Here is a 17,590-nt window from a genome sequence, read left to right on the forward strand (position 1 = left end):
ACAGCTTTAAAGTTAAAACAAAAGCCTTATAAGCTTAGCCACGTAATGCATGTCCTAATGTGCACTTTGGCTCTCAAGTGAAAATCACAGTCAGAGCTCTGAGCAACATCTTCAGTCCGTCTAGAAATGGTGCAGGACAGACACAGACAGAGAGTGACAGAGTGACAGAGTGACAGACAGAGAGACAGAGAGACAGAGTGACAGAGTGACAGAGTGACAGAGTGACAGACAGAGAGACAGAGAAACAGAGAGACAGACACAGAGAGACAGAGAGACAGAGAGACAGAGACACAGAGACAGAGAGACAGAGACAGAGAGACAGAGACACAGAGACAGAGACAGAGACAGAGACAGAGACAGAGACAGACACAGAGACAGAGACAGAGACAGAGACAGAGAGACACAGAGACAGAGACAGAGACAGAGTGACAGACACAGAGACAGAGACAGAGACAGAGACAGAGACAGAGACAGAGACAGAGACAGAGACAGAGACAGAGACAGAGACAGAGACAGAGACAGAGACAGAGACAGAGACAGAGACAGAGACAGAGACAGAGACAGAGACAGAGAGACACAGAGACAGAGACAGAGACAGAGACAGAGACAGAGACAGAGACAGAGACAGAGACAGAGAGACACAGAGACAGAGAGACACAGAGACAGAGAGACACAGAGACAGAGAGACAAAGTGACAGAGTGACAGACACAGAGACAGAGACAGAGACAGAGACAGAGACAGAGAGAGACAGACACAGAGAGAGACAGACAGAGCGAGCGAGCGAAAAAGTCATCATACCCTCTTGTCATTTCAAACCTGTATGACTTACTTTCTTCTGCAGAACACAAAAGACATTTTAAAGAAAGTTGGTAACCAAACAGAGCCGTCACCCATTCACTTCTACTGCATATTAGACACACAACCAATGCAAGTCAATTGGTGCCGTAGCTGTTCGGTTAAGAACATTCTTTGAAAATAACTTCTTTCGGGTTCTGCAGATGAAAAAAGTCATACAGTTTGACAAGTGGATGAGTAAATGATGAAACAGTTTTTATTTGGGTGAACTATCGCTTTTTTTACTGTTCAAAAAGTATGTCAGAATGAGACCTCAAGAAGTTGCTTGATAAAACGATATTTGTGTTACCAATTCAAAATGACAACAAACAGCTTTTACTCAAATCATGCAAAAAAACCTGCGGTTCTCAATCTGGTCCAGCTAATGCACAAGCATTTTCTATAGGAACAAGTATGTGATGTCTCCATCAAAGGCCATCGGCTCTTTTAACAGAAAGGAAGGCTTTCATTTTCAAGTGTGTGACTATAGCGAGTCACAACTATGCGACCAGCTGTGCCAAGCATCTTCATCTTAACATACTGTACCTACCTCCATAAACTGAATAAAACATTCGTCTTCATTTCTCTCTATTCAATCAAGAAGTTGACTCAAGGGCACAGTAACCAAAGCAGTCAATTATGTCCAGTAAATACTGTTATTCATTAAGAATCCTTTCTGAGTCGATATTAGCTTGGTAGGGAGCCGGGCTGAGATGCGATAGGGTCAAAGAGAGCAGCTCAGTTTATCCATTTCTTTCCAATTGGAAGCTGAAGCGCTGGGAAGAATTGCTCATCTCCGGGGACATTTGAAGCATCAAACCTCCGTTAATAATGTAAAAGAAAGAGATACAAGAGAGTTCAATGTAGCTTGCTTCTGAGAAATAGAAGAACTAAGCGCATGACAATTCCAAGTATATTGACTGAGAAGAGAAATTAACAAGTTTTTAAAGAAATGCTTGTGTCTTGTGAAAGGAACGCTGCTTTATTCTGTGTTTCCAGGTCATCACAACATCTCCATCATGAGGGGATATCAACCGCAGACAGCAGATTTATTGCCCTTTTGCGAAGCCAATAAAAAAGATGCGAGTCAATCCCCCACAGGTTGAAGCTCAAACTCTTTTACGGTCACATTCATTATGCATACAGCGCATCATACGTTCCAACTAAATTTCCCTTCCCTTGAGCGCTCTACAACGCAGAATAGCATTATCGCATCCAGAACTACGCTTTCGAACGCCCTTGATGTCACATCACCGTCCAAATGACACAGATATCAGACATCTGCCCATCCCAGACAGACTGACGTTTTAGCAGACGTTTGGATGAAACGTGCCAGTCCCGTGTAATTACTGCGACCTACGGGAGGAAAATATGTGGGTTAAGTTTGTCTGTCATTCTGCTCTCAGCATGCATGTCCCCGGGATGTTTTCACAGTATAAATCCGAGCAGCTCCTTTAATCTACTTACACGCTTTCATCCTCTTTAAAAACTCACTAACAAGGGTGACAACGGCACATTGACTCCAATGAGAATCCAATCTGTCCGCTAAGACTTATATCGATCAGGTGCTTTGAGTTCAAGATTCTCATGAATGTTTTTTATTATAATAATGTCTCATGCAGGGTGATTTTAAGTACCGTATTGATGTTTTTAATACATTAGAGATCTGTTGCAGTACAGTGAAGTGTTTTTACATTATAATAAATAGTAATGAGCTTTTGGTGATTTCTATTATCAGTAAAACAATGAATGTGAATGCAAAATAGTCCTTCACGAAACAAACCATGGTTTACCACAGTTACTTTAGTTTTACTATAAATTTAAAGTATAAATGTGGTTATACAATGGAATAATTTACTAAAATAATTTTACAATAATAAAACCATCGTTAAATTTCAAATTCTCTCATGAAATTTAACCCATAAAATGAATCAGATGAACTGGTAAAACAAGAGCCAATTTTTATACATGCAAAAAGTCAAAAATCATCTTTTACAGTAGCTCCGTCTGTTACAGTATATACTCACATTTTATTGCAATAATAATAATGTCAGGGACGCTATCTAGCACAACAAATCAGCCGATCGACACTGGCGAAATGAAGACAACCTGCTGTGCAGAAACGGGGACACGTTCAATGCTGTGCCGACTGTGAGAATCACAAATCAGGATGCTGAGAAATGATTCACAAACACTCTTTGCAAAGACCTCTAGTTGTCCTTATTTTTCAACCCAGAATAAAACGAACAGCGACATAACTTCAGACATCATAGAGTTAACGTCCACAACCTTCCCACTGATCTAAATCAGGACACTTGACTGAAACGGCCGTACCTGTCTCCCAGAAGTACAGCGACTTCTCGTCCCCAGACGTTTGGGCTCGAACGCTCAAGATGCCATAGAGCAGCAAAAATAACCTCCATAAACACAGGAACGCTGTCCTTGCACCCCTAATCCCAAGTCCCATGACTTCCCCAAATCCGATAAATCCACTCGTTCAGAAGGACGAGACACCTGGCCGAGAACAGAGAAAGAACTTCAGCACCACAGACAGGGAGTTTGGACGCCTTGACTCAGTGTTCCCCGGAGGACCTGTGCATAAAGGAGATCTCCTGCTTTTCTGCTGCTCTGCTTGACTACAAACGGGAGAACGTTGTGGCTGAACAATAGAGAACGTCAGCCACCGTTTGGACTGCTACCGCTGTCCTCTGCTTACTGCAGCTGACTGACGCGCTAGCTCCCCTCCCTCTCTCTCTCTCTCTCTCTCTCTACCATGCTCAGGGCACAAGGACACCCCTCTCTACGCTTCTGTGATGCTGAAGAAGACTAGATCGGAGCGAAGAGCTGTCGCTGAGGGAGGGAGAAGACAGAGAGATTTATGAACTGCATATCGTACACTCTCCGTGTCTTTCCATCAGGGAGTTAAAGGCTTCTGTTATCGAGCCATAAATATGTAATTAATGAAAGATGTTTAGATGTTTCAAGACACTCTGAAAACTAAAAGGATGAAAAGAGCAAATATGAAGTGTCCTGGGATTATTTGCATAATTTAACAGCACATTATTCCAAAAGGGAAATTAACGGTATATCTTTTACCGATGTGAATCAATTCCTGATGTATAGTCATGCTATACATTCTTTCTCATTGAATGGGGTTTCTTTCTGAAATATGTTAAAAATGGTTCACAAATACCATTTCATGGTGACTTAACATTTCAGTTTTTTACATGCATCTAAAACATTAACCATAAGGGATAATCTACAGCTAACCATGCGTTAAAGGGGTGGTGCAACGGTACGTCATGCATTTTGACTTATTGTGCATATAAACGTGCTCTCTTCTCATGCTTAACATGGTCAACTTGTCAAAAAACGAGTTGGACATATTACATAGTATTTATGTGTTCGATACACTCCCCGAGTGTTCGTACAGGCTTCGGAAAGGTTTTTTCTAACATGAAAAATCGTTAGGTAACAGCTTTTCTTAGTCCCTTATTGGACAATTCTCCCAGAAAAGCATGCAGCACGCCCACGCATCAACCAAGGAGAGCGGGAGAAGGAGCATGCGCACAAGTCACTTTCATTTATGTGCAGGAGAGAGAGAGAGCACTATGTTCGCTAAGTTCAGCTGTGTTGTTTGTTCGCTGCATTTGGGTGATGAACGTTAAATAAATGGTGGATATAACGCTGGATTTGGAGATCGTTTGATAAATGATAGATGGAGCGGTGGTCCCAGCGCTAAAAGATTCTGGACATGAACCGCATGCGTTAAGTGAAACTGATGTCTGTATTTTGTTGGCAATGTGTGCGCACATGCTTTAGTTCTGACACCCCTTGGCCCACACACGTCGCATGTTTTCAGAAATTATCGTACAGCTGAATCTGTCTTTAATAAATGTGATCAAAGGTCATACATGCAAAACAATTATTAAAGGCATGCATTAAGCTATAAACCCCCCTTTTACGTTCAATGCCGTGCGAGACTACTTGGCAAATGTGCAAATCTATATCTGCATTCCATTTAATCTCACTCTTGACTCCCTGAAACAATTTTCAGTATTAATGAGAACTCCTCTGGGATTGTTCTCATCTATGGCTTGCCACAATTTGTGACTTCGGGCTAAAATTACAGCGTAAGCAGCTAAATCAGTTAATGGCAGCTTCCTGAATTTTTAGCCAAGCCCGAAAGAGCAGAACGCCGCCTGAAGAGGATGACAGTTTGTCGGGCAGCAGAGACAGGCCTCGCTGCCGTAGATTAGACCGCAGTCCATGACTCACACGGCAAAAGTCACGCAGGACTGACAGTTTATAAGTCGTCTTAGTAATGTCTGAATCCACTGACCCATGCTCACAGATAACAATGAAGAAACCGTCCAACGGACACTCAAATGACCGAGCGATATGAACATAGCAAACATTAAACGAACAAATCAGAAGCACTGATGTGTACAATTGTGCTGTTTACATCTAAAAGAAAATGCACAGGTTTTACCTGCATGTGTCAACGATCACATTTTATTTCTTTTGAAAAGAATCTTGTCTGTGTAGACTGTTTGTGCAGGATTATGACTTTAAATCATCCAGCTACCTCTCACTGTTAACGTACTCGGAGCGCACGGTGGGGGAAAACCAATTAGTCTGATGAGATTCTTTAAACTGTCGTCATGCATGTCATGAGCGAGTCGAAGTGACATGGCTACACACATCATTACCATTATTTACTTCTCTGATGAACAGAGCGTCTACAAAATGCAAACCTTCACCATAAAGACACTGTCGGATCTACAGATACTCAATTTAAAACAGCGTCATAAATCCAGATTAAGGGTTCAGATTTACATGTTTGAACTTGATTCACAAATGCTATCGATGAAGGCTTTCGTGTGAAGTCTCAAACGTACATAAACGCCAATCAGGAAGTTTTGATATAAAAAAGGGCATAATACCTTTAACAAAGAAAATATAAATTGTAGAGAAAATATATATAGTACATATATTTCATATAAATAATGGCTGTCACTAGATTAACATTATAATCGCAACATTTTCGTGTGCTTGTCTGAAAGGCTGCCCGCACCAATTTGTAAAATAATCATCTGTAAAGGTATAAACCACTTCGCAAGATGTAAACACTGGTCCAGAAGCACTATTGTTAATGACTAATCTTTTTATTAGCCTAAATATAATAATATTGAGTTGTGTTAAGTAAGCGCTTTACAATTTCAGGTATTAAAAAAGCACTGTTGTAAATATGTGAATCCAAAGAAAAGCATCTTAAGGGTGGAGGCAGGTCAGGTTCACAATCAGTATCAAAGTAAATGTGGGTCAGAAGTATTAAAGCATACCGACATCAAAGCCAAGAAAGAAACAGGTCAAATTAAACTCTGCGTTCCTTGGGATTAATCTGTCAAATTAACAGCGCAAAGCCTAGCTGCCAAGCCTTGTTTTAAGCATATTTAACACAACATATCAAAGACAACAAAACTGACTTTCAAGGTGCGCGTTCTGTGATCACTGGAGCCTGTGCTTCTCTTGGATACACGTCCGTCTTCATAACTATGACGACGAAAGCAAGAAACTACATGCATTGCATTCTTAAATCGGTGTTATGGTCCTTGTATTTCTTTTTACCCTTGAATTATTTCAGCAGCAATGTTCACTTGTTCCTGAAAGACTTGTTTTTACTGTCTGGGGAAATGATGAAATTAAAGACGACATTCAATTTCTCTGACCTCTACTGTAACTCGCTCATTAGTGGATCACCACCAGCGGACCCATCACTCATTATCATCACCATGGAAACAAACTCATGACAGACAGTCAAGAGCTCTTTCTCACGTATATCAAATAATAGAATCAGGTAATATTAAATTAATACTTTAAGTATTAAGCAACACCTTAACAACCAGCAGAACACTCTGGCAAATATCCATTGCCATGGTCAAACCACACAGCAATCTAGTAAATTAAAGGGTTATTAAAGAGAATTGAGTCATGTTTCATGGTTTAGTCACTGCCATGGGACAACAAGACAAAACTGGAATAAATAAATTACTGACTTACTAAATAGAACAAGTTAGTGATACAAAAACACATAGATCTGAAGCTGATGCATGCAAGAATCCAGAGAATTGACACAATTTAACAGTCTCAGTCTGACTATATCACTTTTTTATGAAGTGGAAAGACAACTGTAACCAGACACATTCAATTATTATGATAAAAAAATTCAATCTCATCAGGGAAACAAGACGTACAACAAGAAAAATGCAGGACCCAAATGCAGCCACTTTTTTCTTGGGAAATGAATAGACAACGCACAATAACACTATGGATGTGTATTAGGTAGGTTAAACGGGGTCAATTAAGAATTCATGTTGACTTCAAGGTTTATCTGTATAAACTGCCAGACGCTGACATTTACAGACATAATTTCCTGGGAGGAATATTTATAGAAGCTGACATTTTAAAACAAAGCTTATTATTACAAACTACGAAAGTCATTCCAAGCAGCTTGCTTCCTAAAAAAGCTCTTTAAAAAGTACATACTTTTTAATAAGAAGTAATAGCAGGTTGGTATAAAGCACTTATTGCCATATAACAAATCGCTTTATTGTTTCCAATAGTCACATTTCTATATGTAAATGTAAAAATGCTCCTCCATGTACTAACTTATCTCATGGCCAACCACAAATCTCATCTTAAAACAGAACACAGCCTTGCATGTTACAGGTACAGTTAAGATTCAGTGCCCATAGCACGAAATGAATCACCACTGTGCCCGCAACCACTGCACTTGACCTCAGTTGACCCCAGCAGGATCGTCTCTGTAATAAATCCACGGCGTTTGCTTCCAAATGACATCACATCCAAGCTAAAGTACGCTCATGCTACAGTACTTGTAAACTTACGTATTACTGTTTAGCATGTTGGCAAAATGTTTATATGCTCTCCTACATGTAGAGTACGACTCTACTTGTGTGGCGATAAATAAAAATCATATTAATAAACAAAGATTTCTTTCAGTTACCAATACAAACTCACAATCATCCACACAAAGCAAACCGCCATATAATAAGATACAAACTATAATACAACGCAAACAAACAACAGCGTTTCACAATGACGTCATTCTCCTGTCGCCTTTTCGCAAAGCAGTGTATCACAACTTCCGTTTTGCCCTCGCACTAAAATTGAACAACAGCGACTGAAAATACAAGTGGTCAAGAGATCGGTAAGATTACTCTTGTATTTAGTGTCAGGCATGTTAATATTTCGTAAAGTTATTGACTGACAGAACGCGCGTACCTTTCTTAGCACCTTCGCTAACGCAAAAAGAAAACAATTACCTTCAAAAGTAGAAAAGAATTTGTATCCTTTAACTAGGTTTTGATCTTGTCGTAAGCCACTTGTCATCTAGCCCTATTTGTGGCAGCTGTGTACGGGAAACTCCATAACGAAGGCGCTAGCGGAAGTAACGATGCACTGATTCGCGGCAGAACGGAAGATGCGTGACGTCATGTAAAAAAGGGCCTATTACTTCGGCCTACTGTATATGTTACATATGCTGACTATATTTCTCTTGTGGACACTTATTACTTTAAGCACATAAAATAGACACAGATCACCAAAGAATCAAAAATCCGACATGCCACGCGCTCATTTTGTGTCCAATCTGTAATAATTCAGTTTGGTTATACTATGGTGAGGCTGATGATTACTGCGCATGCGTCGCATCTTTCCTCAATGGGCATAAATTATTTTTTGGGGGGGATCACTTGCTTTCCCTCATGCCGTTTCAACAGGACGACCATGAGATCAAAAAGGAGATCATTAAATAATTTCCCCAGTTTAATCAAAATCTAGAAAGAGATCCTAATTTCCTTTTTTTATTTAGTGAAAGAAAATGAAAAAATTAAAGTGTTTTAGTTTTCCGTTTTTGATTTGAAAACGAATATTGATGTAGGTCTGTTTTGATCTTTTTTGGTACATACATACATACATAAAGATGTATATACATGCAGTATCTTTTAGATATAAAGCATGCATCATAAGATAGCAGTATAACAGGAGCCTATAACTGAAAGCAACGTGTTCCACTGTATATTCATACAATATTCATTCCCTTATTGGCTATGTATAATTGTTTAGTGCAACAGTGCCATCTGTTGGTTGTTCTATATTGTGCAACGTAAACGCACAAAGATAACAACGTTTTGTGTATCCTGCCTTAAAAGTGAATTGCAACCCATGTATCTTATAATATAATACACAGTAAAATAATATAGCCTAACATAATATATAATAGCTTTTAGTATTTCCTTTCTTCTAACTGGCTGAACAATCTTTGTCAACTTTGTATTATAACAGTGCTTATGTTATTGCCTCTTCTGGAAGCATGATTGTAGATGAAAGCATCAGTTAAATGTAAATGTAAAGTGAACATAGCATAATGTACTGTAAAAGCCTCATGCTAAATTCCCAATACACTTCGGACTGAGTCTCAGATGAATCCAAAGGATTCAGATGGTTCATTGATGATGTGTTCTTGCTTAACACTTACAAAAACATCGGTCTTGTTCTGGCTTGAAATGGGGTGTTAAATATAAATTCATACCAAAGATTGTACTGTACTTTATCATTTACTGAGTTACTGATGATAATAAATCAGGACTTTCCCAGCGAACATTCATTAAGCGTCTCGGGCAATGTAGTAGTTTAGTCCCTTTATTTAAGTGCAACCATGGACATTAATAACTTTTCTCAAATCTTAGGTCTCAAAGATTTCCTCTTTCTGTCAAGCAGCAACACTTTTGTTTATTTTTGCTTATGGCACTGAGAGATGCGCTTTCCTGAAATACAGAGGTGTGGTCACGCACGAAGTCATTAAGCAGGAAATAAAGTCTGATTTCTCTGGTCACATTCAGTGTCATCAGGCAGGTAACCTACTTATACAGGTAAGAGCATTTCGGTTCTTGTCAGACTGATATTTGTGTTTTATGTTGTTATAAAGGTTAGTGTTGACATGTTTCATGGCAGTAATGATAACATAGATGACAGATACAATTTATAGAACAACAACATCTTTCGTTAGTCAGGCATTTGTTATGAATGCTTGTCATGCTTTACTGAGGATATGGGCGGACACATAATAAAACTAGTTTTTGTAGTGGGGAGGTGGGTATGATTTTATCTTGGCTATAATGAATATCTCTTGAACAATATGTTTATGGACGACTTGATTTTATTGAGTGTAAGAAAGAATTATGGTTTCTTCGGCAATCCAGATCCAGTTTGACAACATTTTTCCAACAGCATGTAGAGACTTAACAGAGAGGTTTTGCCAAAGGTGTTACTGCTGCATTCATATCAGAACAGAACATCTGTTTGGCTTCAACAAAACTTACAAGCTTTGTCATTTTGAGAAAATGGAAAGATCATAAGAACACATTTTGTCATCCACATGACCATATGTTATGTTCTGGGATTTTCTTTCAACATAGATGGCGTACTGTACAAAAACACTGGCTAAGGGCTGCTTTGGGAAAATATATAAGGAGAAGTTTGGAGAGTCATGGGCTGCTTTGAAGAGAGTTCATGTAGGTATCATCAACAGACAAGAGCTGGAAAGAGAATGCAGAGTATATCAGTATGTACAGATTTATAAAACATATTTATTGTTATGACCTTTATATAACTGAACTCATTATAAAACCAGATGTTTTATCCCTAGTAATGCTCGGCATCCTAATGTGGTGAAGCTTCTTGGTGACCCTTGGATCAAAGACTCGAAGTGGAACATTCCTTTAGAATTTATCTTTGGGGAAGATCTTGAAACAACCATCTTTAAAACACAAAGCTCCCAAATACAGGTAATTGTGTGTCTGACACAGCCCCAAGGGCCCCTTATTTTTCTGAAGTCATACTTAAGCTCTTGTCTAAGAGACAGTCCAGAAATGTTGAGTTGCTCTATTGGTTGCCATGTTCGTAATCCCATTCCAGATGTTTTAAGATGCAGAAGTGTTGTGACGCAGACCAGTAAGAACTATTCCTATAGCGAAATTAAATAAGCCTTCTCTCTGTCTATTTTTGCATTTGTGGACATTCAACCATATCGTTTGTGTATTTTTAGTTGACTCCAGTAGTGAGAGCCACAATCATCACTGGGATGTGTGAAGGTTTGCTTTATCTGCACAGTAAAGACATCGTCCACCAAGACCTCAAACCAGACAACATCATGGTGAGCCAGACTTTGTATTAGATATTTTCCCTGGATTAACTGAGAAAAAAAATGTGAAAATGTTGGCACACAATACTGATAATTAAATAAAAAAGTATTAAATTAGATTTTGTGATGAGAAATGCTTTAATCCATGTTGAAAAGACATACTGTATGAAAATGAGACATCTTTCAGAAAAAAATTAATATACACACTTTGAGATTTAGATTTTTTTAGAGTCACCATGACAACATGCTGCTTCCCTCTATTTCAGGTTGAGCATGAAACCCATCGTGCCGTGATCATTGATTTGGGTCTGGCAAAGTTCTCTATAAGGGGACTGAGCTCCGCAGCAAACATGGGCAATGAAGCGTACTCTGCTCCAGAGATCCTGCAGATGAATGGAATTCGTGACAAGCGTTCAGATGTTTGGGCTATGGGTAAAGTCATTGCTGAACTCTGTGCCCGAATCAGGTTACCCACCCAATACTTGTCTGCCAGCAATATTCAAGAAACTTTAAAAGATAATCCGTACTGTAAACCAGTGACCAGGATGGTGGAGACCAATCCATCTTACAGAGCTTCTATGGCTGGAATCATTTTTGACATCAGGAGAGCTGCTTCGGCTTCACAAACAGACATCAAACCAAGAGACGTGACCGTGACACAGGGAAATGAGATACGAGGAATTAAAAGGTGGGGCTTGCAAGCAGCCGCGCCACCGAGGATGGAGGTCAGGAAACCTCCTGTGGTAAATTATCGAATGGATCCACCACAACATAGGGAAATGGGAAAGGCAGTAGTCCCGTTAAAAGGAGCGGCTTTGAACAATCAGATGTCTTTAATGTCGTTTCCTTGCCCCCTTCCAGAGACTGGCAAAGTGACACAGGAACGTTACAATGAGGAGAAAGGAGCAATGGAATATAAAGAGATCATCACAAAGGGAGGAAAAATCATTAAGTATGAGAAAGTGCAAATATCCAAAACTTAATTGTCACGGAAACTGGATGTCATATCTATATGAGTGTATAGGCTTGAGGATATATAAATAAATTGGGGATCATGTTGTTTCCTTCCTACTGTGTGCATTGTATGTATTTAGTAGTTTGTATTGTCCCCCCTTCAAAAAAATCACAATGATGATGTGGACAATAATACAGTAAAATGCTTCTTCGTGTCCCCATATATCTGTCAACATTCCTTTGAAGTACAAAAATCTCCTTAACATGCCCAAGTTTTCAATATAAGGACTGTACACCTGCCATTAATTCGTTTCTATCATTCGGTATCGCATAACCTAAAGTGTTTCATCAGATATGTGTTAACCTTCCATCAAACTAGTGGAATCTCAGATAATGTGAAGGACTACAGAAACATTACATATTATAACCCAAACTGATGGTCTGAATTCAGTCACTATTACCTGCAAAATGTTTACAAGTCTAAATCCATGCATGACTGGAAATATTTATTATTGTTGTTTGTTTCTCAGATTTATTTATTCAGGCCTATTCTAATTAAAGATCCTTATCCCAGTAAAACATTAATGGAGAATGAATGTATAGCCTACCTTTTACCCAAGTGCACGGGTAGCTCAAGCATTTGAAGCCTCCGAGTGAGAATGGTCGGGAATATAACTTCAACTTCTTTTATTCCTGTGAAGGTGCAGCTACAGAAAAAAAGAACAATAAACAGTCAGGGCCGTGCCCTTGTCGACAGTCCGCCCCCGCCGAATTATAACCGACATGATACGTGTCAGAAACATTGATGAAACTTTTAATGATCAATTGCATGCCAGTGTCCAGGATGGTGGGAAATGAAATGATGGGTTCTGTTAGTACCTGATGGATCTAATGCTACTTCAATGGAAAAGAACCGTTCAAATGTAATGAATAGATAATATAAACATCACAACAAATAAGGCTGTTGGTCAATATGCTTATAAGCTTTATAGTAACACACACAACTTTTCAATTATACACCAGTTTAATATATTCGTATGCATATAACAAACATACGAGAGTCTTTTTTGAGTAGAAGAATGTTATATGAATGACGTTCCATTTGCAATTCTGTGGAAGTTCCTTCTAACTTCTTTAGGTCGAGCTTCCGCGTAATTCTGCCGATAGCCCTTCTGTCAGGTTTCAAACTTTCCAAGTGTGTCAACCAGCAAACTATTTGTTTCCTGCTTAAGGCATGTGCAGATGTTCCTACTGTTAAAATACTTTTGAAAGGGTGGAGTTTTAGAAGAAAAAAACCCAGTTCCTGGTTAATTCCAGCACACTGTGGGTCATGACCCCATTTATAAAGGTAAAGGCATTTACGGAAAAGTCAGCAATGAAACGTATAAGTGCACAATGCACACACATGTAGGCATTGAAAGTTGACCTTCAAAATTAGTATAAAATGTTTACAAAAACCATGTATTTTCCATGACAAGAACTGTAATTTGACGTGAACTTCGGTTGCTTAAATTATTTAAAATCAATGTATTCCTGAATAAATAATTTTCCACTTTTCCAAAACACATTCGCATAAATAGTTCAAGTTTGCGCTGTATCCTAGTAACAACCAAAATAATATTTTTATAATAATAAAGTGATGGGATTAATAGTAATAAAGTGTTAGGGGCGATTCACATTTCCCGTCTTTTGCGCGCATATTCGTTCTCTTAGATGTAGAGCGCGCGCGCGACGCGATGCGGTGGGACGCTCACGTTTTTCTAGATCAAAATATTTCAATTTTCCAGAATGTCTTCATGTCATGTGACAAGAGCCAATCAGCCAATGACATCTAGACAATCAGGAAAAACATATGGTCACCGTATAAATAAATGTGGTAGGCTCTTGTCATTATAAACCTACATGACTTTCTTCTGCTTCTCATTAGTTTAGTCTTCATAGTCATTTGGTTCCGCCATTGTTCGGGTACCAACAATCTTCATAATTTCATAAACATTAATATTCTTACAGATTCTCAAAGCATCATCACGCAAACGTTTAGGATTTAAAGGATGTTCTAATCTCAGTTCTGGAGAATTGCATGCAGAATTCCATGTAAGGGCGGAGATGGCATGTAAGTCTGCCAAAAAGAGTGGTATGTGTTTCCCCTGATGTTCTCTGTCATATTTTGCAGTCCATCACTCAAATAAAGTTGTTAAATGAAGGAAATCTTTTACACAATATTGAAGTATACTTTTCCAACAAAATCTAATGAAATTTTGAATGAAAAGTTTGTTGGATTAACATAAAATAACCATGTTACAGTTGCATATAGTCGAATTATGTTTACTCATCATCATTTATCTCTGTTCAATTGTTGTTTCACGATAAACTGGGTTAGATAATATTTATTTATGTTCTTTTGTCTTCTCTAGCAGTTTTACATTTAGTTTCTTGACTGCACACTTCATTGTTGAAACGTGGGTGGAGAAACTGTTCCTTCAGACCTGCCGTATATACATAGATCTCTGTATAATGCAACATTTTCACAGTGTTGAAGAGGTGCTTGAAGACTAAACACCCAGTGGTAAGACTTTTTTCAATAAGTGCAATGATTTAGACAAATGGTAAGCAAAGGTGTTTAAATACATAAAAGAAATTTCTATTGTTTCATCTCATCCGGCAGCATCTTCTGGCCATCACCGTGCTAAATAAACACCTTCAACAATGATAAACAATAAGCTAAAGCATAGAACAACAGATTTTGCACAAATTCATGCTAAGGACATTTTTAAGGTGTTCTGGTAAGATTTAACTTTATGAACATACTTTATATTATAGTGGTGAAATGGGTATAAAACTATTTAAAGCATACTGAATGGCCCTCGGCTTATAAATGAAAATGTTTTAAGGGAACTAAATATTTATAAACAGATAACTTGCCCCTGTTGGATGTGTTTGTTTTGTGCCTGAAACCTTTCTCAAATTTTTTTAATGGAAAACAATTTTAAGTTACAAAAATGTTTAAATATCTCGTCTGAACGTTTGAATATTACGTCATAAAAAAGACAAACTCTTGCTTGTTACATATGAATTCTGCCATTGCTTTTTTCTCTACTCACTTTGAGAATAAAACCAAGGATTACACCTGAACGTGTTTGTAAAACAGGAACTATCTAACATGGGAGATTACTATCACACCAAAAACAAGACCGACAACATGTTTTACAGGTAATGCTACTCAAGGCTTAAAGTTTAGTGTAGTCTTCCATGGAAACGAGGGAAAATATATATTTCTTGAGATAAATGATCAACTGGATCCACCACAACAAGCAAGAAAGTCAGTAGTATCATTATAAGGAGCAGGATGTCCCGTGTCATTTCCATGACCCCTTCCAAATACTGGCAAGCAGGAACTTTTCACAAAAGTAAGGGAGAATCATTAAATATGAGAAAGTGCAAATACCCCAAAATTCCAGGTGAACGGGACAATGATCCAAAAAGGAAACAAGGGACATTTCTCAATTCTCAATTCATTCAGTTTTCTCACAGGCATTCATTTAATTGATCAAAATCAACAGTAACATATGTTGTCCGATTTGGTCATGGTTTACTTGGAGTAAAAACGTCTCGGTTACGTCTGTAACCTCCGTTCCCTGATGGAGGGAACGAGACGTTGTGAGAGACTGACTGGGGTTTGATCTTGAGAACCTACCTTCTCCGAGATTATTAATTATAAAACGCCAATGGACTTGGCGAATGGCACGGGCACGCCAGTCTCCGCCCCGTGCATACGGGTATAAAGGAAGATGGCTGCGGTCATTCACTTACCCTTTGTACTGAGGAACCTGAGAGGGCAGGGCCGTTTCACTGCAGTGATTCGGTGCAGCGTTGTGGCATGAAGTCACAACGTCTCGTTCCCTCCATCAGGGAACGGAGGTTACAGACGTAACCGAGACGTTCCCCTTCAGTCGGTCTCTCGACGTTGTGAGAGACTGACTGGGGATCAATCTTAAACGCCACAGCGCTTGCACCGATATCACGACCTCTAGCGGAGCGACCCTGACTGGGCTAGCGAGTCACAAGAGTGCTACTGCGAGACGTAATCTTCCAGCCACATAGTATTGGTCATACTGAGAAGCCTCTACTGACGGCCTCACGGACAGTGGCGTACGCCTCTAGTAGCGAGGAGCTGTCCGGAGCCGAACACTGGGGAAACACTGCTCTCCTCTTAGAAGAGTGTGTTACGGAGGCCACATCCTACCCGGAGGGGAGGTTACATGTGGAGACAAAAACATGGTCTCCCCGGCGGGGAGAACAACATGCGGAAAGGTGTTAGCCCGAATAGGGGGACAATCCAGGTGGGATTACCACCGGCGGGGAGGTCACAGATTCACCAATCGGGAAATCATGAGTGAGGAATTCAACACACGTGACGACCCAGAGGGGAGTCACTACGTATGGGGCACTAGTCCTAATATAGGGGTCTACCTGAGCAGGGATGACTCTACCTATAATGGACCTGGTTCTAACAGACGGTCCGCTCAGTCTGTTACCAAGTGCCATGCTTAGTGATGGATGGAATGCCTATACTTCACCCGAGAGGGGAAAGTAGGGAGGCTACAATAGCGCACTAGTCTCACCTGGTGAGGGGAGAATGCGCTTTCGCAGGCGTACGACCAAACCAGGAGAGGTTGGGTCTTCCTCCCCTGAGGGGAGCGCCTACAGGTTCACCACCTGGTCCCGGAAGGGAGTGGTGGGAACCTTGGGCACGTAACCGGGCTGGGGTCTCAAGACAACGTGAGAATCGCCGGGCCCGAACTCTAGGCACCCTTGGGACACGGAAAATGCCTGTAGGTCCCCCACCCTCTTGATGGAGGCGAGCACCGTCAGAAGTGCAGCTTTCATCGACAGATGAGGGAGACTGGCAACTCCGAGGGGCTCAAACGGGGCCGTACCAAGGCCCTGTAGGACCACGTTAAGGTCCCAAGAGGGTACAGAGCGCGGTCGAGGTGGATTCACCCTTCTCGCGCCCTTGAGGAACCTGGTGACCAAGTCGTGCTGACCGAGAGACTTACCCTCCACGAGATCGTGATGTGCGGCAATAGCAGCAACATACACTCTCAGAGTGGAAGGGGAGAGATTACTCTCAAGTCTCTGCTGTAAAAAGGCCAGCACCGACCCGGGAGAACACCAGGACGAAAAGAGGCGCCACTTATAAGCGTACAACCGCCTAGTGGCAGTGGCTCTAGCCTGCAGAACAGTCTCCCGGACTGCTACCGACAAGCCCCTTAGGGTCTCTTCGTCCCGTCCAGGGGCCATGCATGGAGATTCCAGAGGCCTGGGTTGGGGTGCCAAAACGTGCCCTTCCCCTGCGACAACAGGTCCTTCGTCAGGGGAATGGGCCAGGGGGGGACGTCGTCAGATCTACCAGATCCAAGAGCCAGGTCTGGTTGGGCCAGTATGGCGCCACTACCAGAACCTGATGCCCCTCTTCCCTGACCTTGCACAGGACCTGTGCAAGGAGGCTCACTGGGGGGAAGGCGTACTTCTGCTTGTCCCGCGGCCAGCTGTGTGCTAGGGCATCCGTGCCG

The 17,590-nt window shown here is 40.5% G+C and overlaps 2 protein-coding genes across 2 annotated transcripts in view; one reads left to right on the plus strand and one right to left on the minus strand.

The window, feature by feature from the left end:
• Positions 1-3,558, minus strand: part of thsd7ab (thrombospondin, type I, domain containing 7Ab) — a gene marked incomplete at its 3' end in the record, with an annotated part of 85,012 nt that extends 81,454 nt beyond the window's left edge. The window contains exon 1 of the mRNA XM_079469427.1: positions 3,170-3,558. Coding sequence (XP_079325553.1) covers positions 3,170-3,302 — 133 coding nt within the window. The 5' untranslated portion in view covers positions 3,303-3,558. The remainder of the gene's footprint in view (positions 1-3,169) is intronic.
• Positions 3,559-9,615: 6,057 nt separating this feature from the next.
• LOC306901633 (serine/threonine-protein kinase Nek6) lies at positions 9,616-12,967 on the plus strand. The gene is made up of 5 exons (XM_079469537.1): positions 9,616-9,792; positions 10,339-10,484; positions 10,569-10,707; positions 10,968-11,075; positions 11,330-12,967. The coding sequence occupies exons 2-5, from the start codon at positions 10,339-10,341 to the stop codon at positions 12,044-12,046; spliced, it is 1,110 nt and encodes a 369-aa protein (XP_079325663.1). The 5' UTR covers positions 9,616-9,792; the 3' UTR covers positions 12,047-12,967.
• The last annotated feature ends 4,623 nt before the right edge of the window (positions 12,968-17,590 follow it).

This window comes from Barbatula barbatula (genome assembly GCF_947034865.1).
Source record: "Barbatula barbatula genome assembly, chromosome: 12".
Classification (NCBI taxonomy): domain Eukaryota; kingdom Metazoa; phylum Chordata; class Actinopteri; order Cypriniformes; family Nemacheilidae; genus Barbatula; species Barbatula barbatula.

Bases quoted from the DNA above. Each gene is read 5' to 3' on its own strand.
- LOC306901633 (XM_079469537.1), top strand. From the start codon at position 10,339: ATGGCGTACTGTACAAAAACACTGGCTAAGGGCTGCTTTGGGAAAATA. The intron at 10,485-10,568 runs GTATGTACAGAT...TTTTATCCCTAG, and splicing joins AGAGAATGCAGAGTATATCA to TAATGCTCGGCATCCTAATG. The intron at 11,076-11,329 runs GTGAGCCAGACT...CCTCTATTTCAG, and splicing joins TCAAACCAGACAACATCATG to GTTGAGCATGAAACCCATCG.